This window comes from Acomys minous (assembly GCF_964271855.1).
Source record: "Acomys minous genome assembly, chromosome: 3".
Taxonomy (NCBI): Eukaryota; Metazoa; Chordata; class Mammalia; order Rodentia; family Muridae; genus Acomys; species Acomys minous.
In genome coordinates, this window is record NC_140485.1 from 18,428,132 (window position 1) to 18,452,803 (window position 24,672).

At 44.8% G+C, this 24,672-nt stretch overlaps 2 protein-coding genes across 9 annotated transcripts in view; both read left to right on the top strand.

The window, feature by feature from the left end:
- The first annotated feature begins 154 nt into the window (after positions 1 to 154).
- UBOX5 (U-box domain containing 5) overlaps positions 155 to 24,672 on the top strand; it is a 37,540-nt gene continuing 13,022 nt past the window's right edge. The window contains exon 1 of one of the 3 annotated variants that reach the window (XM_084774235.1): positions 155 to 270. The gene's annotated coding sequence lies outside the window, so the exon portion shown is untranslated. Of the gene's footprint in view, positions 271 to 460; positions 520 to 24,672 lie in introns of those variants that run through there. The other 2 variants (XM_084774237.1, XM_084774236.1) reach the window with 2 other exon arrangements.
- Positions 165 to 15,541, top strand: FASTKD5 (FAST kinase domains 5). Of its 6 annotated transcripts, none has more exons than XM_084774218.1 (2): positions 165 to 270; positions 12,466 to 15,541. In XM_084774218.1, the coding sequence occupies exon 2, from the start codon at positions 12,540 to 12,542 to the stop codon at positions 14,991 to 14,993; it is 2,454 nt and encodes an 817-aa protein (XP_084630344.1). In that variant the 5' UTR covers positions 165 to 270; positions 12,466 to 12,539; the 3' UTR covers positions 14,994 to 15,541. The 6 variants fall into 6 exon arrangements, with proteins under 6 accessions (XP_084630344.1, XP_084630345.1, XP_084630346.1 ...); XM_084774219.1 differs by having other exon boundaries at positions 179 to 270; positions 12,503 to 15,541; XM_084774220.1 differs by lacking the exon at positions 165 to 270 and adding an exon at positions 448 to 519 and having other exon boundaries at positions 12,503 to 15,541.

Consider the following 24,672-nt stretch of genomic DNA (forward strand, 5'->3'; position numbering starts at 1 on the left):
TATCCATCCAGGCTACTATTCTTCCCTCTGTATGTTCTAAGCTACTACTGCTACTACTCCTTAAAGTCAAGCACTAGGAAACCTTAGAGGGGAAACGCTGACTGGAGTCTTTTGAACATCCGCGTCTCCCGTACCAACACCAGCGGAAGTAAGGGGCCGCTGGCCGGAAGTGGGTTGTGAAGCGGTTGGTGCTGGAGGAATCTGTGTGTTGGTTGACTTACCCTGTGCGGCCCGGGGCTGGGATCGGGGCGCTGCCTTCGCTGGCCTCAGGTGAGTGGCGGCGGGGGAGAAGAAGGTGGCTCGGCTTGCTGCTTGCGCTCTGGCTCCACCGGGCCCGGCGCTCCACTATCCTGGTTCTCCCAAGCCTGCTGCGCCGCGGAGGTGCTTCCCAGCCGGCGACAGTAGCGCCACCTAAGAGAACCTCTCTGTGCCTAGGCCACCTTCCCCACTCCGGACTGCTTGCGACTGTGACTTCTTTGAAGGCTGCTCTTGACCCTCTGCGAAGTAGAGATCATCTCTGTACGTATCGCACAGAGCTGTTAAGGAGACATTCTGCCCGGTCCCTCTGCACATCCTAGTGTGCGCGCAGAGCCCTTGGAAAGTGACTTAGAGGGTCTTAGGCAGGGCCCCCATCTCGCCAGGTAGCACTTTGAGCGGAGGTTGATTTAGGGCCTGGGGCAGGGTGAAGGAATAGGACACACACCTTTTCTTCATTTGAAGCAATTTTTGGTTGTACAAGCCAAACTCGGGGTAGTAATGTTTCTCTCTCCCCTCCCCACCGCCCCCCCCCCAGGGATAGGAAGTAATTTCTCCTTTTCTGTGCAAATTATGACATCTCTTGGCTCTGGCTCAAGGAGCTTTGGACAGGAGTGGTTTTTTTTTTTTGTTTGTTGGTTTGCTTTTTGTTTTGTTTTTCGAGACAGGGTTTCGCTGTGTAACACAGAGGTCTTTACACTGCATACGTTCATGAGTCTTTTCACAGGCGCCGTTGCATTGCTTCATCCTGTGGAGCTTATATCTAGATACTCTGACGTCATAGGTAACTGGTATTTTGTGCTCATGTTTTCTGCATAAAAGGATTCTGGTAGGGCATGCTGTTGCGTTTTTTGTTTGGTTTGGTAACCGCCCCGCCCCACCCCCTCCCCCCCACTCAGGGTTTCTCCTGGTTGTCCTAGACTCAATTTGTAGACCAGGCTGGCCTCGAACTCACAGAGATCTGCCTGCCTCTGCCTCCCGAGTGCTGGGATTACAGGCTTGAGCCACTGTGCCTTGCCTAGTGTTGCACATTTTTAATCCCAGCATTTGGAGGTAGAGGAGGCACATCTCTGAGTTTGAGGCGAGACAGGGCTGTACTGTGTTCTCCTAAACCCCTCCTTTAAAAAAAAGAAGGAGGAGGAGGAGGAGAAGTTTCTTACTTTAAAACCTTACAAATTGGAAAAAGAGATAAAACAAACCCCCAGTTGTTTGACTACAACTTTTGTTGTCTACGTGGGTCTTTATATTGTTTTTTCCCTGGCTGCTTTTTTTTTTTTCCATTTTTTGAGACACGGTTTCTCTGTGTAGCCTTAGCTGTCCTGGACTCGCTTTGTAGACCAGGCTGACCTCAAACTCACAGCGATCTGCCTGCCTCTGCCTCCCTAGTGCTGGGATTAAAGGCATGCACCACCACGCCCGGCTTACCTGGCTGCTTTTTAGCCATAAAGTGAAGGAACGGCCATGGTGGCGTATGTCTGTAACCCAAGCACACGGTTCAAGGTCTCCAGCACAGGACAAATGGCTGAGGTGCCTATTTAACGTATCAAAGTGGACATGGGCATCAGGTCCTCCTGGCGTTGCTCAGTACCTGTGGAGTCATGCTGGCTAGCATCCCCCACCTTCTACCCTATACTCTGCAGCCCAGGAGCTGGGTTTCCCTTCCCCCAGCGACTCTGAATCCTACATAATCTCAGCCATTTTGGCTACCAGTCCTTTAATCCTTTTGCCTCTTGGTTCCCACTCTCCTGGCCTCTTGGCTTCCGGTTCCTCCCATCTTCCCACCTCCCCACCCCTATCTCCCACATGGCCCAGTTCAATCTGTCGGCCACATTCACTCTGGACTCCTCCAGATGCCTCTGGCTGTGCTCTTCGTCAAATTTACCATAAAACTCTTCAACTATATTTAGAAGCAGCTCATTCCCCCCCCCCCCCAATTCAGCTACTTAGTTTGAGGCCAGTCTAGGCTACCTGAGACCCTATCTTTAAAAAAAAAAAAAAAAAAAGGAGGGGAGGGGGAAAAAGAAGAGGGTTGGTTTGAGCTGGATTGGATTTTGTTTTTCTTAGCTCATGGACACTTACTTTGACCTACAGACTTCTGCACTTGTGCGTAACTGTCCTAGACTACTTCCTAGGCTCTGCTCTTGTGTGGAAACAGATGGGAGGAAACGGCCTAGTTAGTGTCCTCTCTGACAGCGCAGGTCCTTGTGCTGTGGCTTTAAAGTTTGACTTTAGCACCTAGGAGTCAGAGGCTCAGGCTGTGGTGAACGGACAGTGTATGAGGCCCAAGGTTGACTCCTAGCATCGCAAAAAAGAAAAGAGCCCAGTTTCCTCTCCTAACATCTGGGCTGTGCTTTAAAATAGCCTCGCTGAGGCATGTGTCTGGAGGATAGGAAGGTAAGGTCCCTGGCTCCGTGATACCACAGCACTCGGGGTGGTCTTGGGAATGCCAGCACTCTGAAATGAACTGTGGTCTCTTAGACCCCTACAGAGGGTACAGAGAGGAGGCTCTGTTTAGAAAATTGAAACTAGGCAGGGAGCTTGTTCAGTGACATCAGATTGGGTCCTTTAATAAAGGAACCAGGAATTAAGTGAACATAATCGTAGCATTCTCTTTCTCGCTTTCTTATATGTGCTCTGGGAAATCTTGGGAAAGAGAAGTTAACTATTCTGTCAGCACATGCCTCTCTTGCCATGCGCTTCCTCCATACAGTCTTATTCTGCCTCCTCTCGTTCCTTTTTATTTCTCTTTTTCTTTAATTTCTTTCTTTTCTTTTTTTTAAAGACAGGGGATCTTACTATGTAGCCCTGGCTAGCCAGGAGCTTCCTGTATAGACCAGGTTTGGCCTTAAACACACAAAAATATACCTGCCTCTGCCTCCTTAGTACTGGAGTTAAAGATGTGCACCACTCTACGTAACACACACACACACACACACACACACACACACACACACACACACACACACTTTTGTAGCCCTGGCTGTCCTGGAACTCTGTAAAGCAGAAAACAGGCTGGCCACGAACTCACGCCTGCCTCTGCCTCTCACCTTTAGTTAGGACTGAAGGCGTGGGCCATGAGCCCAGCTAGTCTTGGCTTTGTTTTGTTTTTGAGACAGAGTCTTCTGTATCCCAGCCTGTCTTCAAACTCAGTATATAGTTAAGGGTGACCGTGAGCTGCCGCCACTTCACAGTGCTGGGATTACAGGCATGCAACAGCACACTTCTAGCACATGCATTTTGTAAATTTATTTTTTGTTGAAGTTGTGCATGCTTGTGGTTTAAATAGTTCCACAGAGCATGTAACACTGTTCTTTCCCCTTTCTTCCTCCATTTTTGTTCCCCCCAAAGCATTTTCAGCAGGATATTTTGGGTTTTGACATCTATCATTTTATTTCTTTTTCTTTGAGGTTTGATTTAGTGTTATAGCAACATGCTTAGGAGACGTTTTAGAGGGCTGAAGAGGGCTCAGCGGTTAAGAGCACTGATTGTTTATCAAAAGGTCCTGATTCAATTCCCAGCAACCACATGGTGACTCACAGCCATCTATAATGGGGTCTGATGCCCTCCTCTGATGTTCTCTTCTGTCATGCAGGCATGCATGCAGTAGAGTGCTTATATACATACATACATACATACATACTTACTTACATACATACATACTTACATACATACATACATACATACAGGGGGGTTTTAGAAAGCCAGGCTCAATGGCGCACGCCTTTAATCCCAGCACTCGGGAGGCAGAGGCAGGCAGATCTCTGTGAGTTAGAGCCCAGCCTGGTCTACAAAGCGAGTCCAGGACAGCTAAGGCTACACAGAGAAACCTGTCTCAGGAAGGAAAAGAGAGAGAGAAGTTTTTTTAGCAGCTGCTTTCACACTTCCTTCCTGCTTTCATGTGGCACTGAGGAATGAACTCGGCCTCTGTGTGGTAGGCAACAACTATTGAGTTACATCCAAGGGCTTTTTGATTGTTTTTGTTTCCAGATTTTATTTTTTTTTATGTGTATGAGTGTTTTGTCTAAATGAATGTGTGTGCATCACAAGCTCGCCTGGTGCCCACAGAGGTCCAAAGAGAGCACTGGATCTTCTGGAACTGGAGTTCTAGACAGTTGTAAGCTACCTTGAGGGTACTGAGAGTTGAACCCTGGTTTTCAGAAAGAACAGCAAGTGCTCTTAACAACGTTGTTTTGAGGCTGCGACCCACCAAGTGTCCCAAGTAGAACTTTTTGTCCTATTTCAGCTTCTTGAGCACCTAGGATTACAGGGGTGAGCCACCATATAGCTAGTGCTGCTCACTCTTCCTTCCCTCCTTTTTTTTTTTTGCTTTTGTTTTTTGTTGTTGTTTATTTATTTATTTTGTTTTTCAAGGTGGGTTTCTCTATGTAGCCTTGGCTGTCCTGGACTAACTTTGTAGACCAGGCTGGCCTCGAACTCACAGCGATCTGCTTGCCTCTGCCTCCCGAGTGCTGAGATTAAAGGCATGTGCCACCATGCCCGGCCCCCTCTTTTTGTTTTGATTTTGAGACTCATTCCTGTTTCCTAGAGTGGTCTTAAACACTTCCCACACCCTCTCCATGACAGTTCTGTCCTTTTTTGATTTTGGTTTTTCGAGACTGGGCTTCTCTGGCTGTCCTAAACTCCAGTTGTAGACCAGGCTGGCCTCAAACTCACAGAGATCTGCCTGTTTCTGCCTCTGCCTCCACGCCTGGCCCTAGCCCTATCTTTGTCTTTTATACATACCAGTGTGTTATGCATTCCACTTTTTTATTTATTTATTTTGTTGTGGTTTTTTGTTGTTGTTGTTGTTTTGGTTTTTTGAGACAAGGTCTCTCTGTGTAGCCTTGGCTGTCCTGGACTCACTTTGTAGACCAGGCTGGCCTCAAACTCATAGCAATTCACCTGCCTCTGCCTCCTGAGTGCTGGGATTAAAGGCGTGCGCCACCATGCCCGGCTATGCATTCCACTGTTAATGACCAGCCAGAGGACCTTCACCAGACATCAGGACTTTGATACTGGACTTCCTAGCCTCTAAAGCTGAAAATTCAACTGTCTCTTATCAAGATAGTTTGCTCATAATTTTTAGGTAGGGTTTATTCCAGGTTTACAGTAATATAATAATGTAATCATTATTCACAGATGTCTAGGGAGCATTAAATGAGCAGGGACTATAACTATTTCTTTCTGGCATAACTTTTTGTCTTAATTTTATTTTTATTTATGTATATGTGTATGAGTGTGCCTGCAAAGGCCAGGAACGATATCGCATTCCTTGGAGGTTTAGTTACAGATGTTTCTGAGCTGAACCCACCTCAGGTTCTCTGGAAAAGCAGAAAGTTTTCTAAGTCATAGAGCCATCTATCCCTCCCTTCCCCACTCCCTATTTCCCATTTTAAATAGGAAAGAAGATCTTAGCATAGCCCATGTTGGCATCAAACGCATGATCTTCCTGCTTCAGCCTCTTTAAGAGCCTGGACTATAAGCACTACTACATCTGTAGTGAATACCTGGCAATATATATTTTTTTTTTTTTTGAGACAGTGTTTCTCTATGTAGCCTTGGCTGTCCTGGACTCATTTTTCTAGACCAGGCTGGCCTTGAACTCACAGAGATCCAGCTGCCTCTGCCTCCCAGAATGCTGGGTTGCCAGGTGTGAGCCACCACACCTGGCTTTTTTTTTATCTTATTTTTAAAATTTTATTTACCTTTATTTTATGTGCATTGATGTTTTGCCTGCATGTATGTCTATGTGAGAGTGTCAGGTTGTGGAGTTACAGTTGTGAGCTGCCATGTGAGTTCTAGAGTTTGAACCCAGGTCCTCTGGAAGAGCAGTCAGTGTCCCTAACTGAACCATCTTTCCAGCCCCTAGCGATAACTTTTGTTAGTGTTATTACTGGCTTATTTTTCTGTCTGTCATCTTGTCTATCCCCATATGGACACTAGAAGTTTGTCAGTTTTGTTATTTTGGAAAGAGAGTCTCTCTATTTAGTGTAAGCTAGCCTTGAACATGTATGATTCTCCTGGCCAGTCTACCAAGTGCTGAGGTTAGAGGTATGCGTAGGTAAGTGCCACCTCACCTAATTGAAAACGAATTCATTCTCCCTCCTGAGACAGCGTCTCGTTGCATAGCCCTGGCTAGTCTAGAATTTGCTATATGGAGTAGGCTGGCTTCAAATTCACTTTGATCTACCTGCCTCTTCCTCACCAGTGCATTACCATGCCCAGCATATTAAAACTCCTAATTTTTCTTTTTAAAATTTCCCTTTAGATTTATTTTATTTTACACATATAAATGTTTTGCCTACATATATGTATATAAGCCATGTGCATGCTTGGTACCCTCAGTGTTCAGAAAAGGGTGTCAGGTCCCCTAGAACTGGAGTTGTGAGTCACTGTGAAGATGCTGGGAAAAAAACTAGTCCTCTGCACGAGCAGCTGCTCTTAAACACTGAACCAACTCTCCAGCCCCTAAAACTGTTTTGTTTGTTTGTTTATTGTTGTTTGTTTGTTTGTTTGTTTTTGAGACAGTTATCATGGAACTTACTCTGTTGTAAATCAGCCTGGCCTTGAACTCAGAAATCCTCCTGCCTCTACCTCCCAAGTGCTGGGATTAAAGGTGTGTGCCAGCATTCCTGCTCTGTTTTAGATTTATTTTATTTGCTGTGCCGACATGTTTTACCAGCGTGTGTGTCTGCGTGCCGTGTTCATGCAGTGCCCACAGAGCCAGACAAGGGTAGTGGATGCCCTGGCACTGCAATGACTGATGTTGGGAGCCACCGTGTGGGTGCTAGCAAGCAGACTCAAGGCTGCAGGAGCAGCCAGTGCTCTCCATTAGTGAGCCATAACAACAGCCCCTCAGCCCCTAAAACTCACACGTGTTCCATCTCATACATCTGTCAACTTTCAGGTCTTTAGTGGTAGTGCTATTTGTAGAATATCCTGCAAAATCCGTTCTTTCTTGTCAGCTCTTGAGTGTTCTCTTTATTCTTTTCCTAGGGAGGGTGAACTTATTACAATGACACCTAGGGTACTAGACTGTGATAGGCAAGAGATGCTTGTGAGTTGACCTGGCATCAGCACTCTAGGTCCTGGCGTCTGGAAACTCAGGAAGCAGTAGCATCTTCAGCCCTTCCCTGATGGCTGAACCTGCTTCCTGAAGTGTGTCTCTCTGTCTGTCTGGCAGTAGTGTGGCCTCGAGTTACAGATGATGGTGAGCCACCACGTGGGTGCTGGGAACTGAACCTCAGATCTTCTGGAAGAGCAGCCAGCGTTCTTAACCGATGAGCGTCTCTCCAGCCTTCTGTTTTTAAGGTAAAGCCTCAGCATGAACGCATCGCTAACCCTGAACTGTGTAGATCATGTTGGTCTCAACTCATAGAGCTCCTCCTGCCTTTGTCTCTGAGTGCTGAGATTGTGTGTGTGTCGCCATGTTCAGCTGTAGAGGTAATTTTCTTTCCTTCGGTTTCCTTTCATTTTTGTTTTGTCTGTTTTGTGAAACAAGGTCTCTTTACACAGCTCTGGCAGTCCTAGAACTCATTGTGCAGGCCAGAACTCACGGAGCTCCACCTGTCTGAGATTCAAGGTGTGCACCACCACACCTGGCTTATAAAGATAATTTTTAAAAATGTTTTTTAGATTATTTATTTTATGTGTAGTACTGCATACATGCCTGTTGCCCACAGAAGCCTGGAGAGGCTGTCAGATCCCCTGGAACTAGAGTTGCAGTAGGGTTGTGAGCCGCCATGTGTGTGTTGACAACTGAACCTGGGACCCCTATAAAAGCAGCAAGTGCACTTAACCACTGAGACCTCTCTGTCTTCTGTAGAGGTAATTTTTAAAAATTATTGGTTATAGGCCTAGAGGAATAGCTCACTTGGTCAAGTACTTGCTCAGTGTGCAGAAGGCTCTGGGGTCAAATCCCCAGCAGCTCATAGAACAGGACCCGGGGACACACACCTGCAGCGTAAGCACTAGCAGTGGGAGCAGGCGCTCGGAAGGTCTGCCCGGCTTCAGCCACCTACTGAATTTGATACGAGCCTGGATCACATCACCCAGTCTCATAAAACTGCCTAGGAATTATTATCTGTAAACTAGATATGGCAGCACATGCCTATAATAGGGCGTAGAAGCAGGAGGATCTTGAGCTCAAGGCCAGCTTGGGTTTTATGAAATCTGAAAGCCTAAAAAAAGAAGAAAAGAAAAGAAAAATACAGACAAACAAAAATGACTTTGGAGGCAATTTAAAAGTAAATAGAGGGGCCAGGTGTGGTGGCGCACGCCTTTAATCCCAGCACTCCGGAGGCAGAGGCAGGTGGATCGATGTGAGTTCAAGGCCAGCCTGGTCTACAAAGTGAGTCTAAGACAGCCAAGGCTACACAGAGAAACCCTGTCTTTAAAAAAAAAAGTAAACAGAGGATTTGTTGTTAATTGATAAGCACGTTCATATTAACAGCTTAAATCACAACAAACTAGTGGTCTGTAGCAGGGACTGAACTTTTTCTATAAAGAGCTATATAAGAAGCACTTTATGTTTCACAAGCACATAATTTCTTAAACAGTTACTTAGTTCTTGTATTGGGAAAGCCAACACAGACATTAGATACATCCAGAAAAAAAAAACTTTACTTACAAAAACCAGGTGTGGGGCTCAATTTGGGCCCCAGGATGTAGCTTGTGACCACCTGAATAGTTGAAGCTGGCCTGGTAAAACACCAAGTGTAGCACCAGGCAAGATGGTGCGTGCCTTTCATCCCAGAATTAGGGAGGTGAAGGCAGACAGAGCTCAATGTGTTCATGCAAAGTTCAGCCTAGTCTATCTAGTGAGTGCCAGGACCACATAGTGAGGTCCTGCCCCCCAAAAAGGAACCCAGTGTATATAGATGTATTGTGAAAGTAGAATGTGCTTTCCTGTCACCACGAGAAAGAAGCCTGGTAGGCAGAACAAAGCCTTTTCGCCTGCCAGGCACTCATGGCTCTTTATGGAGCCTGGAAAGAAGAGGCCAAAAGCAGAGTTAGAAAGACATTTCCCGCCAGGCATGGTGGTGCACGCCTTTAATCCCAGCACTCGGGAGGCAGAGGTAGGCAAATCTCTGAGTTCGAGGTCAGCCTAGTCTACAAAGTGAGTCCAGGACAGTCAGGGCTGTTACACAGAGAAACCCTGTCCCGAGCCCTCCCACCCCCCCACCCCCAAAAGAAAGACATTTCCAAAGATCTCTCATGAAAATTTTGCAGCAACAACCTTGTATGGCCCATTGATTGGCCACTCACATCTCCTTGGGGTTTTGCTGGTAAGTATAGGGGAGAAAAAAAAGATGACGAGCCTCTGGAAAGATGGCTCAGTGGTTAAGGGCACTTATAGGACCACAGAGGACCACAGTTCAGTGCCCAGCACCTGTATGAGACTCACATTTGCAGAGGATCCAACACCTTGCTTCCACGGCACTGCACACATGTGGTGCATAGACATACAAGTGGGAAAATACCTATATACATAAAATGAAAAAATATTTTTGCTGTTTGTTTTGGTTTTGAAACAAGGCCTCACTTTGTAGACCAGGCAGACCATAAACTCAGAGATATGCCTGCCTCTGCCTCCTGAGTGCTAAGATTAAAGTTATGTGCCACTACACCTGGCAGAAAAAAAAAAGTCTTTTTGTAAAAAGGAGGAGGAATGTAGGAGAGCCAGTTTCATGGCCTGCTCATTTTTTTTCCATGGGAGGAAAATGGAAATTGTACTGCTTCCAGCCAAGTGAGGACGTAATTAGTACCTGACTCAGTGGCCTCGTTGCCAGTCTGCCTCCTCCAGGGAGACCTGTGCTCTTCCCTGGGCTCCTTAGCAGGACAGCCCTGTGACCTGGTCCTCCTTGACTGAAGCATACCTTAGAGTAGCTCTTTTTCTACTATGTCCTCTCCCCACCACTACCATGTAAGAGTTGCTGAGTGTGCGTCCCAGCTCCTAATTACCTAATTAATTCACACCCTGTTAGACGCAGCTGGAAGCATGCTGTGGTGGCACCACCTGTAATCCCAGCTTTATGAAGTAGACTGAGGCAAGGCTATCATGAATTTGAGGCCAGCCTAAGCTATGTAATAAGACCTCTCAGAAAACAAAGCAGCCTAGAGAGGACAGTTGGCCTTTGTAAGAGGAATAGCACTAAAAATGACAGGATTCTATAATTAAGTTTGTGCTGTAAGAACTGGGAGGGCCCTGTGGTTATAATTAATTAAAGCTTACACCCACTTGAAAGCAAATTAAGGGTCTGGAGAGATGGTTCAAACTTCTGAATAGCTGAGAAACAGGCTTTCTTCACGCCAGCATTAAAGTATGTTTCCCAAAGCAGCACCTAGATTTCCTTATTTCTCCTGTGCTTTTTTCATATCCTCTAAAGTGCAAGGCCTTATTATTTAGGTTTTGTTGGCCACTCTTAGTTTCTGATTCTTCCTACTGTAAAGACTCATTTCAGAGCTAGAGTTGATATCCTCCACCTGGTTCTATCAGTCACATGTCTACTCTTGCATAACCCTCTCCTAATCCTCACATTTTCAGTTTAAACCGAACCTAAGCTGGAGGTGGTAGTTATGTCTTTTGTTGTTGTTATTGTTCTTTGGTTTTTCGACACAGGGTTTCTCTGTGTAGCCCTGGCTGTCCTGGACTCAGTTTGTAGGACAGGCTGGCCTCGAACTCACAGAGATCCACCTGCCTCTGCCTCCCTGAGTGCTGGGAATATAAAAAAGGTGTGCACCAGCACGCCCTGCTGCTGGTGGTGAATGAAAGATCTCTGTGAGTTTGAGGTCAGCCTGGTCTACAAACTGAGTTCTAGGCCAGCCAAGATATACACAGTGTGACCCTGTTTCAGAAATAAATAAATAAATAAATAAATAAATAAATAAATAAATAAATAAATAAAACAAGCAAAAAACCCCCAAAAACTGGACCTAGAAAAATGGAATCACAAAATGCCTCTTGTGGGCTGGAGACACAGCTCAGTAGTTAAGAGCACTGGCTGTTTCCCCAAGGTCCTGAGTTCAACTTTCAGTGCCCACATAGTGGCTCACAGTGGTTTATAACTATAGTCCCATGGGATCTGATGCCTTTTTTCTGGTATGCAAAACATTCATACACATTTGACAGACAGACAGACAGACAGAGAAGCTTAGAGAAAATGTACAGATTTCCTGCACTTTCAGAGAACCTGAGCATAGATCCCAGCACCCCAAGTCCAGTGGGTTACCACTGCTTGTACCCTTAGCTCCAGGGGATCCAACCCCTTCTTCTGACCTCCTCAGGCACCACGTGGTGCACACACATACATACAGACAAAACATCCATATACATCAAATAAAAATCTTAAAAAATAAAGCAAATCCTGCTTTTTGCTTTATGCTGTTAGCATGGCAGCTTTTCTATTAATGTTCTTATTCTTTAGAGCACTCTTCCTAACATGTTGACAGTAAATGGAACGAATGAGTTGTCCACTTTTACCCCCAGCTGTTTTTTGTTTGCTTGTTTGTTTTTTAAAATCCTTCCCTACAAGGAAGTAGATTTGTAGCAAGGAGCAGTATAGATATCACCTAATGGTGTGTGGATATAAGGCTTTCTTGTTTGCAGTGTGCACAAAGTTTTGTGCTCGGGCCTTCACTAACATACTTGCACAGACAGTAGTACAGTCTTTGTATCTATTTCTTTTTCTTTCTTTTTTCTTTTGTCTTTTGAGACAGGCTTCACAAGATAGTCCTGGCTGGCCTAACACTAGCATAGGTCGTGTTGCCTCTATCTCCTAAGTACTGGTAATAAAGGATGTGTACCACCACTCCTGGCTGTTCCTATTTCTTTCTTTCTTTTACTTATTTATTTTTATTTTGTTTTTTTGAGACAGAGTTTCTCTGTGTAGCCTTGGCTGTCCTGCAACTCTCTTTGTAGACCAGGCTGGCCTCGAACTCACAGAGATCCACTTGGCTCTGCCTCCCAAATGCTGGAATTACAGGTATGCACCACCAAGCCCTGGCCCTATTATTTATTTATTTATTTATTTATTTATTTATTTATTTATTTATTCCTCAAGACAGGGTTTCTCTGTGTAGCCTTGGCTGTCCTGGACTCACTTTGTAAACCAGGCTGGCCTGGAACTCTGCCTCCCAAGTGCTGGGATTAAAGGCATGCGCTATCACGCCCGGCCCTAGTTCTTATATTGTGTACATTTTGTGTTATAGGTAGAAGCCACTCATTCTTCATCTACCCTTTTTTCAGTATCTGGCACCAATTCTGGCCCCATCATTTGTGGCCCATGGTTCTTGTGGTATGCCGAAGATTTACAGGCAGTTTCTGTGGAACATCTCCCTGTTCGTCTCTAATCAAGCACCATAGAAACAAGAACTTGCCTAGTCAAACATATGAAGACTGTGCTCTGACTGCCAAAAAGATCAGCACAGACTCCAGAATGGCAGCCGCTCTCAAGTTGTTTAAGCTTTTAAAATACCAAGCATCTTGTAATCCATTTGCCTACCATGCAGCCCAAAATCTGGCATATTGGAATATGGAAAACAGCACACAACACGGGAGACAGAACATAATAGCTCCTGAGCGTGAGAGCTCCTGCCATCCTGCCAGAAAAGTAAAGAGCACTGGTGGTACCACTTTGTCTCAGAGAATCTTCACAACCAGCAGTGCCCACCTGGCTCTGGAAGTCAACGAGCCTTCTACCCTTCCGTCCAGCACGATGCATCCAGGCTCCGGTGCCACAAGGGTCGGTGAAGAGGATGTAGAGGTTTTTGATTCCTTTGCAGGAATCCGCGTTTTCCTAACGCTGAGGCCAGAGTACCAGCTTCACAGTTATAATAGAAGTGAGCCTTGCCAACCCCTGTCTGCTTCAGAAGGTGAACTGATTTTGCACAAAGTCACATTTTATCAAAATAAACTCCAGCCAGAAGTCATTGCTAATTATTTTTATAAGCTGAGCTCTTTGCCAGCAGAACAGCATTCTGTTTTGCTGTCCAGTAACAGCTTTGCTCTGCTCTGCCAACTGAGTGTGAAAAACATACAGCTCTTTGATACCTCGGATCTGATCAGCATTTTAAAAGCCTTTGTTGATCTAAGAACTTCTCTCTCCCCTGCCATGCTAGACGTGTTTGAAACCAGATTTTGCCATCAGGTGTGGGAGATGAGTCTGGATCAGCTTCTCCTAGTAGCTGATCTTTGGAGGAACTTAGGCCGCAGAGTGCCTCGTTTTTTAAAAATCTTTTTTAGTTACCTTAATTTACACTGGCGAGAGCTCTCCTTGTCTCAGCTGATCCACTTGATTTATATTATAGGTGAACATCGTCAGGCTCCACCAGACCTAATGCAGAAGCTAGAATCAGTGCTCCTTCAGTATGTAGATTTGATCAACTTAGAGGAGGCTGGCACAGTCTGTTTGGGGTTCTTTAAATCAAGTAGTAGTCTCTCTGAGTTTGTCATGCGGAAAATTGGCGATCTGGCTTGTGCTCACATGGGGCGTCTGAGTAGCCACACCTTAGTTCATATCCTTAAAATGTTCCGCTTCACTCATGTAGATCATGTGGATTTCATGAGGCAGTTTGGAGAAATTGCTCCCCAGCGAATTCCTTCCTTGGGGGTTCAGGGTGTTATGCACCTCACTCTTGCCTGCTCAGCCTTACGAATCCTGGATGAAAGAGTAATGAATGCAGTAGCTGCCTCTTTGCCTCCGAGGGTAGCACACTGTCGAAGTAAAGATGTTGCCAAAATTCTGTGGTCATTTGGAACTCTGAACTATAAGCCACCCAACACAGAAGAATTTTATTCCAGTCTGATAAATGAAATCCACAGAAAGATGCCTGAATTCTACCAGTACCCGGAGCACCTTCTCACCTGCCTGATTGGCTTGGCATTTTCTGAGTACTTTCCAGCTGAGTTCATCAATGTTGCTCTAAGTCCGGGCTTTGTCAAATTAGCTCAAGAGAGAAGCAAGTTTGAACTCACTAAGGAGCTGTATACTCTCGATGGCACAGTGGCCATTGAGTGTCCAGATTACAAGGGCAGTCGTCTTAATTCTCACCTTCAGCAAGAGGCATCTGCAAAGCTGTGGGATTTAGCAAGCAAGGATATGAGATCAAAGCCTGAATTCCTAGAAACTCTCTATTTACTTGAGACGATGTTGGGTGGTCCCCAGTATATCAAGCACCATATGATTTTGCCTCACACCCGATCTTCTGACCTTGAGGTTCAGCTTGATACTAACATGAAGCCAATACCATTTAATAGTGAAGTGACACTGACTGAAGATGGAGCCCGATTACAATTTAAGCAGGTGGGAGTGAGCCTTACAGATGATTTGATCAATCGGTTGCTAAAGGGAAAAGCCAAGAGGTATTTCCAGGGGGAAACTGAGTTAGAGACTGGGCAGCCACCCGTGGAGTTAAGAAAGAAGACAGCCATGGCCTTGGTGGACTCTGATTGCAATGTGACAGATAGATTGGGGGATGTGGGGACCGTTGGCCTGCGCCCTCTAGCCCACAAGCAGCCCCCGCTAGTGAAGCTAGCTATTCAGTTCACAAACAGGAACCAGTATTGCTATGGTTCCAGGGATCTGCTTGGATTGCACAATATGAAGAGGAGGCAGCTGGTTCAAGTTGGGTACCGTGTGGTAGAATTACCCCACTGGGAATGGCTTCCGCTACTGAAGCGAACTCGTCTAGAGAAGCTAGCATACCTCCATGAGAAAGTGTTCACCTCCGCTCTCTGAAGGGCCCTCATGGCCATTGGTGCTCAGAAAAGTGATAGGTGCACATCCTATACCTGTAGGCTGAGCATCCTTAACCACAAAATCAAAGTCAAGTGTTGTAAAATCTGAAACTTTGATTCCCGACAGACCTCAGGCCAAGTGGTAGTCCATGCAGATACCTAAGACTTGAAATCCGAAACAGTCCCAAGTATTTGATACAGGGATTCTCAATATGTCTTCCAAGTAATTAGAAAAGCCAGAGTGTGGATGGATAATAAAACAGCCACCTATTGAGTAGCTATGTGTGTACTTTTTTTGTTTTCTTTTCTTTTTGTTTTTCAACAAAGGGTTTTTCTGTGTAGCCTTGGCTGTCCTGGCCTTGCTTTATAGACCAGGCTTGCCTGGAACTCACAGCGATCCGTCTGCTTCTGCCTGAGTGCAGGTGTGTGCCACGACGCCCGACTCTATGGGTGTAATCTTTTCTGTTACAAAGCCTATAGCTATTGTATGTTATGACAGCTGCTATAGTTGTATATTTTGCTCAGAATAAATAAGCATCTTCAAAATAACCTTGATCTACAAAGTCTTACTGCGTTTTTTTCCCCTTAGCCTTAACTTATAGTTATTTTGAGTTGGTGTTTGTTTTTCCTTTTTAATAATTGTTATGTGTGTTCTAGAACCAAACTTGGGTTTTCTGCAAGAGTAGTAAGCATTCATAACCTCATCATCTTAAAAGTAGACCTACAAGAATATAGTCCAGCCAGGCGGTGGTGGCGCACGCCTTTAATCCCAGCACTCAGGAGGCAGAGGCAGGAGGATCATTGTGAGTTCAAGGCCAGCCTGGTCTACAAAACGAGTCCAGGACAGCCAAGGCTACACAGAGAAACCCTGTCTCCAAAAATAAATAAATAAATAAATAAATATGCATGTATGTATGTATGTTTACACACACACGCATTCCCATATTGTGGTACAAGCCCTTAATCCCAGCACTCGAGGTTGAGGTTGGTCAAAATCTGTCAGTTTGTTAATCTGTGAACCCATAAAGGTTTTAATTGTGATGTGAATCCTTTTTAAGATTTTCTGCATAGAAGCTCATGTTATCTGTACATAGAGTTTTGTGTTTCCCTTCCACTTTGGCGTTGTTTATTTCTCTTACCTAATTGACTCTGGCAAGAATTCTAATAAGGCTTGGACAGAAGTGGTGAAAGTAGATGTCTGTCTGATCTTATGGGGGATACTTTGGCCATTTGCCATTGAGTGTTATGCCAGCTGTGGGTCTTCATACAGGCTTTGTCATTAGAGGAAGTTCCCTTTTGTTCCTGGTTCATTGAGTACTCAATAACTCTGCTGTTGGCTTTGTTTTTGAGACCAGGGTCTCTCTAGGCAACCTTGGTTATCTTAGAATTCCCTATGTAGACCAGGCTGGCCTTGGACTCAAAGAGATCTGCCTTCCTCTGTCTCCCAAGTGCTGGAATTAAAAGGCTGGTGTCACCACACTTAGCCAAATAGGACAGTCTTATGTCTAGAAAAAAGAAAAATTTGGGGCTGGAAAGATGGCTCAGAGCTTAAAAGCACTGTCTGTTCTTCCAAAGATCCTGAGTTCAATTCCCAGCAACCACATGGTGGCTCACAACCATCTATAATGTGATCTGATGCCCTCTTCTGGCCTGCAAGTGTACATGCAGACAGAACATTGTATACATAAATAAATAAATACCCCTTTTTAAAATTTCATTGTTTATCTGAAGCAGTTTAAGCTCTATTTGGTAAGTTTGGCAGCCAATAGAGTTTGCATCAAGTTAGGGTTCAGTAGTCAGGTTGAAATTGAAATTCCAAGAGAAACTGAAAAGCACATGAAATATGGCCCAAAGAAAAGGGACAAGATCACGATTTTCAGACATTACTAAAGCATTGAGTACAATATTAATCTTGATAGTCTTTTAAGAGGGAAGTACCACTCACCCTCTAATTTATTTATATTTCCTAAGAGCAAAAACAGGGCTAACAATGTGAGTCAGTTACAATGTGTTTACCTTGCTGGCCTGAGGTGCTGGACTTGATCCCAGCACCACAAAAAGAAAACTTCACATGTGTTCGTACAGTGCCTCCAGGGCACCAAGCCTGTGGCTTGCCTGCGTACAGCATCAGTTGCAGATGTCTTTTAGACCTGTAGCTGTGTTTAGTCTTGTTCCGCTGGGCATATATATGGGCCCAGCACGCTCCCACTGTGCCACACTGTTACTGCCGGGCATATATATGGAAAAGGCTAGGAGAGCTGTCTTTCATTTTAGCTGCCTCTGAAAAGTGTTGCAAGCCACATTTTTTTCTTGGATAGATAGGTAACTCAATTTAGAAATTATAAGAAGTACTATATGTCTTTAAAAGCTAAAGTACCCAATTTCCAAAATTGCTCGCTGTATTGGTATTCTACCTACTCTTCAAGGTTAAATGCTTTTCCAGTATTTGACAGGTAGCTCCCACTTCCCAAGTAACCTGTTTGGACCTACTCTTTAAAATATACGTGTCTTCCAGAATTACTTCCCATTACATTCTTGTGTAAGTCAGCTATGACAACTTCTTTATAGGCCCCAAATGGTGTCATGGTCACCCTATTCTCTTCCAAAGTAGCTCTCCATTCTTGCCCGCCTCCACATTTTGACCCTCAGCAACAAGAAGTCAGCTTGGTTGCTTCAGGCTCTGGGGCACACAGACAGCTAGCTACCTTTTAGAGAAGATACCTCATTCTGTTTGCCTAGGACCTTCCCCACTTCAGTATTGAAAGTCTTGTGTTCTGGGAAACCCCTTGGTCCTGGGTAGAGCAGTGCCTCCTGGAAAACTACTGTTGACTCTCCTTTCCTAAGCCAAAGCATAGAAGAAAAAGATTTGTCCCTCCCCAGAGTGTGGGTGCGGATGCTCAGTTCTTACATATTTGAGACCCGTAGGATCCAGTCCAGTGTTTATAATTTCTTACCTCCATTTTAAACACACACACAAAAAGGGGAAATCCCCAAATTAACTGACCAGTGTAATAGTTTTAAATGTCTGCATGTTCACTATTACTTTCCAAACTGCCTGTGCATTCCTGGATGGAGGGGGTTGGTTTCTGTGGTGCCAGTGAATTTGAGGCAGATGCTCAACATTGAGCTTGTATCTCTAAGCCCTGACATTGTTTTGAGGCAGCCTCACTGTGAAGCCCATTTTGGCATTGAACTCTAAATTTTCCTGCTTCAGCTTCCCAAGTTGTCCCTTGACCCTCACACATGCTTTGACATGTTGTGTGGCACCCCTCACCCCCTGTAAGTTTTGTTTGTTTGGTTTTTGTTTTATTTTTTGAGACAGGGTTTCTCTTTGTAGCCTTGGCTGTCCTGGAACTCACTCTGTAGACCAGGCTGGCCTCGAACTCCCAGAGATCCACTTGCCTCTGCCTCCCAGTGCTGGGAAAGGTGTGCGCCATCACTGCCTGGCTTTCTATAAATATTTTAAAGTCAATAATAGCCGTAGTAGCTCACACCTATAACAGCAGCAGTTGGCAGGTGAAAGCAGGCAGGTTGCCTTGTGTGCCAGCCTGAGCTACAGAGTAAGGCCCTGCCTCAGAAGAGCAAAACAAACCCAGCCAGTTTCTTAGAAGCCTTGAGGTTGTTTCAGCATACTCAGGGACACATGGAGGACAGTCATCTCCCTTGTTTCGCTTTTGAATAATAGCCCTCCTTTATCTCTGAGTAGTTGTTCCTTAGTGCTCCTCGGTACTATCTTTAAACCCCTTCTGTAGAGCTGAAAGATTGTGAGAACTCCTCAGCAGAAGAAGGAGGGGCCCTTTGAAGGGTGAACTGCTTCTAAGTGGCTCAGAATTGCCTTTGTCATCTAGGAGGTTAATGGCCAACCTGGTTAATGTCATCTGTCTCCCCTGTTAGAAGTCTTCTATGACTTACCTATGACCAGTAGCTTTCAAACTTTTTTTTTTTTTTTTTGGTTTTTCGAGACAGGGTCTCTCTGTGTAGTCTTGACTGTCCTCCCTCACTTTGTAGTCCAGGCTGGCCTTGAACCCACAGCGATCTGCCTGCCTCTGCCTCCCTAGTGCTGGGATTAAAGGCGTGCGCCACCATGCCCGGCTACTTTTTTTTTTTTTTTTTTTTTTTTTTGAGACAGCTTGTCATATAGTCTAGGCTGGCTTCGAACAGTTATAGCCAGGGATGACTTTGAAGTACTGCTATACCTGCCTTCATCTCTTGAGGACTGAGGGTACAGGGGTGCAGCACCACTGCAGTTTTATGTGGGAAAAGGGATCGAGTCTACGGCCTTGTGAATGCTAGGCGAGAACACTGCTACATTAGCAACTTGAGAATTTGCAAGAGTTCTTTTGGGGTGTGTTCTGTTCTAGGGATCGAACATAACCTTGTAAATCATAGGCCACTCACTTTACAACTGAGTTATATTCCCAGATCATTGTGTGTGTGTGTGTGTGTGTCCATGTATGCACATGTAGGAAATGGGTAGAGGCCAGAAGGTGACATCAGGTGTGTCTTCTTCAATTACTCTCTCTTAATTTTCATGACAGCATCTCTCACTGAACCTGGAGCTCACCAGTTCGTGAGACTGGCTGGCCAACAAGTTCCCAGACCTCCTGTAGCTGCCTCCTCAGCACAAGGGAACACATAAGGTGCATGTAGCCACACATGGGTGCCAAACTCACTTTATCAACTAAGCAACTCCTCGGACCATTGTTCCATTTACTGCAACCCTCGGAGGAAGTTTGATTCACACACAAGCCTTGAATGAATGAATGAGTATGTGTTTTTAAATTTAATGTATTGCTGTACTGTGTGTGTGGTGTGTATGTGTGAGTTTGGACGTGCATGTATCCCAGTGCACATCCACCACAGTGCACATGTAGAAGTCAGTTCTGGCAGTCAAACTCAGGTCCAGTACTTTCACCCATGGAGACCCATCTCACCAGCCTTGTGTGTGTGTGGTGTTTTGAAGCGGGGTCTTATGTATCCATAGACCTCAAGCTCCCTGTGCAGACAGGTAGGATCTGTGACTCCTGAGCCTCCTACCTCTCCCTCTCCCTCTCCCTCTCCCTCTCCCTCTCCCTCTCCAGTGCTAGGGTGATAGGCATATAGCACCGTGCTCAGTTCATGCAGAGCTCGCAGTCAGACCCAGGGCTTCGTGCATGTGAGACAAGCACGCGCGCACACACACACACACAGCCATAACTGAAACAAATTTCACAAAACAATGTTCACCCTTGTATGTGGTACATTCTGGTGGGGTTGGTTTGTTTGTTTTTATTTATTTATTTTTTTCCTGCTTTTTCAAGACAGAGTTTCTCTGTGTAGCCTTGGCTGTCCTGGAACTCTCTCTGTAGGCCAGGTTAGCCTCGAACTAAGATATCCTCTTGCCTCTGCCTCCACGTGCTGGGATTACAGGTGTGCAGCACCACCACCGCCCGGCTGGGGTTTCGTTTTAAACTACTTAGTTAAAAAGAGATGCTTGGTGTGATGGCTTGCGCTTGTTATCCTAGCACTGTGGAGCCCGAGGAAGGGAGATAGCCATGGATTTGAGGCCAGCCTGGGCTATAGGGAGACTGTGTTTCAAATCAGGGCAACACCCTGGGTATGACTCAGTAGGTGATGTTCTTGGTTCTTGTCTTAGATTTTATGCATGTGTGTATGTGCATCGTGTGTTTGCATGGTGCTTACAGGTGTTAGAGGAAGGTGTCGGGTGGCCTGGAACTGGAGTTAAGGATGGTTGTGAACCACCGTGTGTGTGTGTGTGTGTGTGTGTGTGTGTGTGTGTGTGTGCTGGGAATCAAAGCCAGTGGTCTAGCCCCTTTAAAGATTTATTTATTGTTATGTGTATGAATGTTTAGCTTACATATATGAATATGGACCACATCCATGCCTGGTGCCCGGGAAGGTTAGACACTGGATACCCTGGAAATGAAGTTACAGAGGAGCCCTCCGATAGAGCTGCTGGGGATCAAATCCGGATTCATTGGAAGAAAGAAGCAGTGTTCTTAGCCACTGCGCCATCTCTCCAGCTCCCCCACCCCAGCCCCTGCCTGTTTGGTTGTTTGTTTGAGACAGGGTCTTGCTATGTAAACCCGGCTGTCCCAGAACTCATTTGTAGACCAGGTTGGCCTTGAAGTGACAGATCCACATGCTTCTGCCTCCCAAGTGCTGGGATTAAATGCACTACATTCAGCTCTTTTAAAACAATTTTTTTAAAGATTTATTTATTTATTATTATATATACAGTGCTCTGCCTGTGTATATGCCTGCACACCAGAAGAGGGCATCAGATCACATTACAGATGGTTGTTGGGAATTGAACTCAGGACCTCCGGAAGAGTAGTCAGTGCTCTTAACCTTTGAGCCAGCTCTCCAGCCCCTAAATTTTTTTTTTTTTTAAAGATTTATTTATTATGTATTCTGCCTGCACATACACCTTCAGGCCAGAAGAGGGCATCAGATCTCATTATAGATGGTTGTGAGCCTCCATGTGGTTTCTGGGAACAGGATCTCTGGAAGAGCAGCCAGTGCTCTTAACCTCTGAGCCATCTCTCCAGCCCTTCTTTTTAAATTTGTATTAGTGCTTTGAGAATTTTATACAGTGTTTTGATTGTATTCACTCCTTTTCGTTTTCTCCTCCCCTCACCCCCATGAGAATGTGCATATGGTCTCAGTGTGGAGCCCTGGCTGGCCTGAGATGTTCACTGCCCAGTAGTTATATTTTGTCTTTTAAGACAGAGTCTCATGTAGTTCAGGCTAACCTCATTCTCACTGTGTTGCCAAATCTAGCCTTGAACTACTTACTGCTTGTTCTACCTCCAGCTTCTAATGCCGGACTTATAGGAGCTTGCCACTCTCCCCTACTTGGCAAGTGTTTTGTTGCTGTTGTTGTTGTTGTTGTTTTGTTTTTAAATCCAGAGCCATAGCAAGAAATATTTAGTTAGGTCAAGTATAGGTATTAACTGTATTTGCACAAATTTGAAGCAAGTTTCATGACATAATATCCATTTTCCCATATTTTGGTGTTTCGTGTTTTCTTCCAGTTAACTTCCTTTTTATAAGACACTTTTGGGGGGTTGCACACAGGCCATGGTACTTGTGTGACAGTCAGAGGACAGCTTTGGGAGTCAGTTCTCTCCTTTGGCCACAGGGGCTGAACTCAAGTCTCAGGCTTCCATTGTCCCCGGCTTCAGGGTACTGTTTGAGCAGCCAGCTACTTTTGCTGTGACCTGAGACCCCCAGTTTATATTACGATACCACATTTGGAAAAGGAGGCTACAATCTGTATTTTACTGAACAGAATTTATAGTGAATTTGGGTTGCAAGACAATTTCATAGGCAGGGCTGGCAAAGCTGTCTTCCTAGGCTAGGCTCTTTGTCTTTCTTTGTAGGTTAAGACTCCCTCCCACCCCCATAAAGCATTAAGGCAGGAGGTTCTTGACCTTGAAAGATCAGAGTGTTGAGACTAGTTAGCTAATAAGACTTTACCAGCTAAGGCAGAGGCAGGTGGATCTCTGAGTTGGAGGCCAGCATGGTCTACAGAACAAGTTCCAGGAATTAGGGCTACACAGAGAATCCTGTCTTGAAAAACCAAAGAGAGGGGGCTGGAGAGATGGCTCAGAGATTAAGAGCACTGTCTGCTCTTCCATAGGTCCTGCGTTCAATTCCCAGCAACCCCATGGTGGCTCACAACCTTCTATAATGTGATATGATGCTTTCTTCTGGCCTACAGGTGTACATGTATACATAATAATAAATAAATATTTAAAAAATAAAGAAAGAAAAGAGAAAAACCAAAGAGAGACAGAGAGACTCTACCAGCTAAAGACTTGATAGAGCCAACGGTGGTGGAATCCAGACCGAGGTTGAGTGGGAAGGCCATGTATCTACTACTGCAGTGTAATGCCCAGTAACTTTGCCACCTGGCTGCTGCATTTTATCTCTGCCCCTCAGTCCCTTGTAAAGGATTGGTAAGTGCATGAATATGCAGTAGTATCCAATCTAAAATTATATTTATGCAAATCAAATTCAGTAGTCTAATATTTAAAGAACTATTAGGTTCTATGCAATGTAGAGTATGTAATCCCAGCCTTAAGGAGGCTGAGGCAGGAGGATCCTAGGTTTAAGGGCAGCCTGGGCTACAGAAGAAGACATGGTCTCAAGCCACACAGAGCATGTCTTGGAATTAAAAGGATAGTTTAAGTAGGAAAATAAATTGATATGTCCCAGTCTGTCAATAAGATATGTCATACATATATATGCACATATATATAACATACACATATGAGTATATATAATTCAGAATTTTTAAGAAAGTATGAGTTAGGATGTTAACAAAAATATATCAGTCGAACAATAAGCATTGTGTTCAAAGATGCATTTTCTTTTAAACAATAAAAATTGTTAAAGGGTTTATTTATTTTATATAAAATGTATTTACATGTTCTATCTGCATTAACACCTGCACGCCAGAAGAGGCTATCAGATCCTAGTGTAGATGGTTGTGAGCCACTATGTGGTTGCTGGGCATTGGCTCGGTCTCTAGAAGAGCAGCCAGTGCTCTTAACCACTGAGCCATCTCTGCAGCCCAACAATAAAAATGCAATGCTAGGTATGATGGCATACCCCTCTAATCCCAGCACTCAAGATGCAGAAGCAAGCTGATCTTTGCTGACCACCCTGGTCTACAGAGTGAGTTCTAGGACCACCAGTGTTATAGAGGTGTGTGTGTGTGGGGGGGGGAGGATTGAGATTCTCTCTCATTGTGGGTTCTGGAGCTGGAACTCAGGTTGTTAGGCTTGGCAGAAAGTGCTTTTACCACTGAGTTATTTGTTTGTTTGTTTTTCATTTCTTCTAAAGAGGCATTTTCTGATGAGAATAAATTAGGAGAGAAGCACTTACAGAATCCTGAAAGTCCTAGCTAATGCAGTAAGATGAGAGACGAAAGTAAGAACTGTCGCTTCAGAGATCACTGTTACTGATACTATAAAACCCCAAGAAGAGGGCCGGGCAGTGGCGCCCAGCAGTTAGCAGGCAGAGGCAGATGGATCGCTGTAAATTCGAGGCCAGCCTGGGCTACAAAGCAAGTTCAGGACAGCCAAGATAACACAGAAAAACCCTATCTCAAAACAAAAAACAAAACAAGAAGAAGAAGAAGAAGAAGAAAAACCAAGAAGAAAACCAACCCAACATTTATTAAAAATCAGTGAGTTCAGGCCCGAAAGATATCAATCAGTAATAGAATACCTAGAGTGCATGAAGCTCAACTCCTACTACAATAAAATAAAATATCCAAAAATACAAACTGATTACATAAGCTGGGCATGGTAGCTCACACCTGTGATTCCAGCACTCAGGAGGCAGAGGCAGGAGGATCACTGTGAGTTTGAGGCCAGCCTGGTCTACAAAGCGAGTCCAGGACAGCCAAGGCTACCACAGAGAGACCCTGTCAAGAAAAATAAAAACAAACAAGCTGATCACATATAAAGACCCTGAAGTGTTTATATATTTAAATATTTATTGATGTTTATGCATTTTTCTATATGTAGATTAACTGGCTCAAATTATTAAAGTCAGCATGATGGTACATGTCTTTTTTTTTTTTTTTTTAGTTTTTAGTTTTGAGACAGAGTTTCTGTGTGTAGCCTTGGCTGTCCCGGAACTCTCTCTGTAGACCAGGCTGGCCT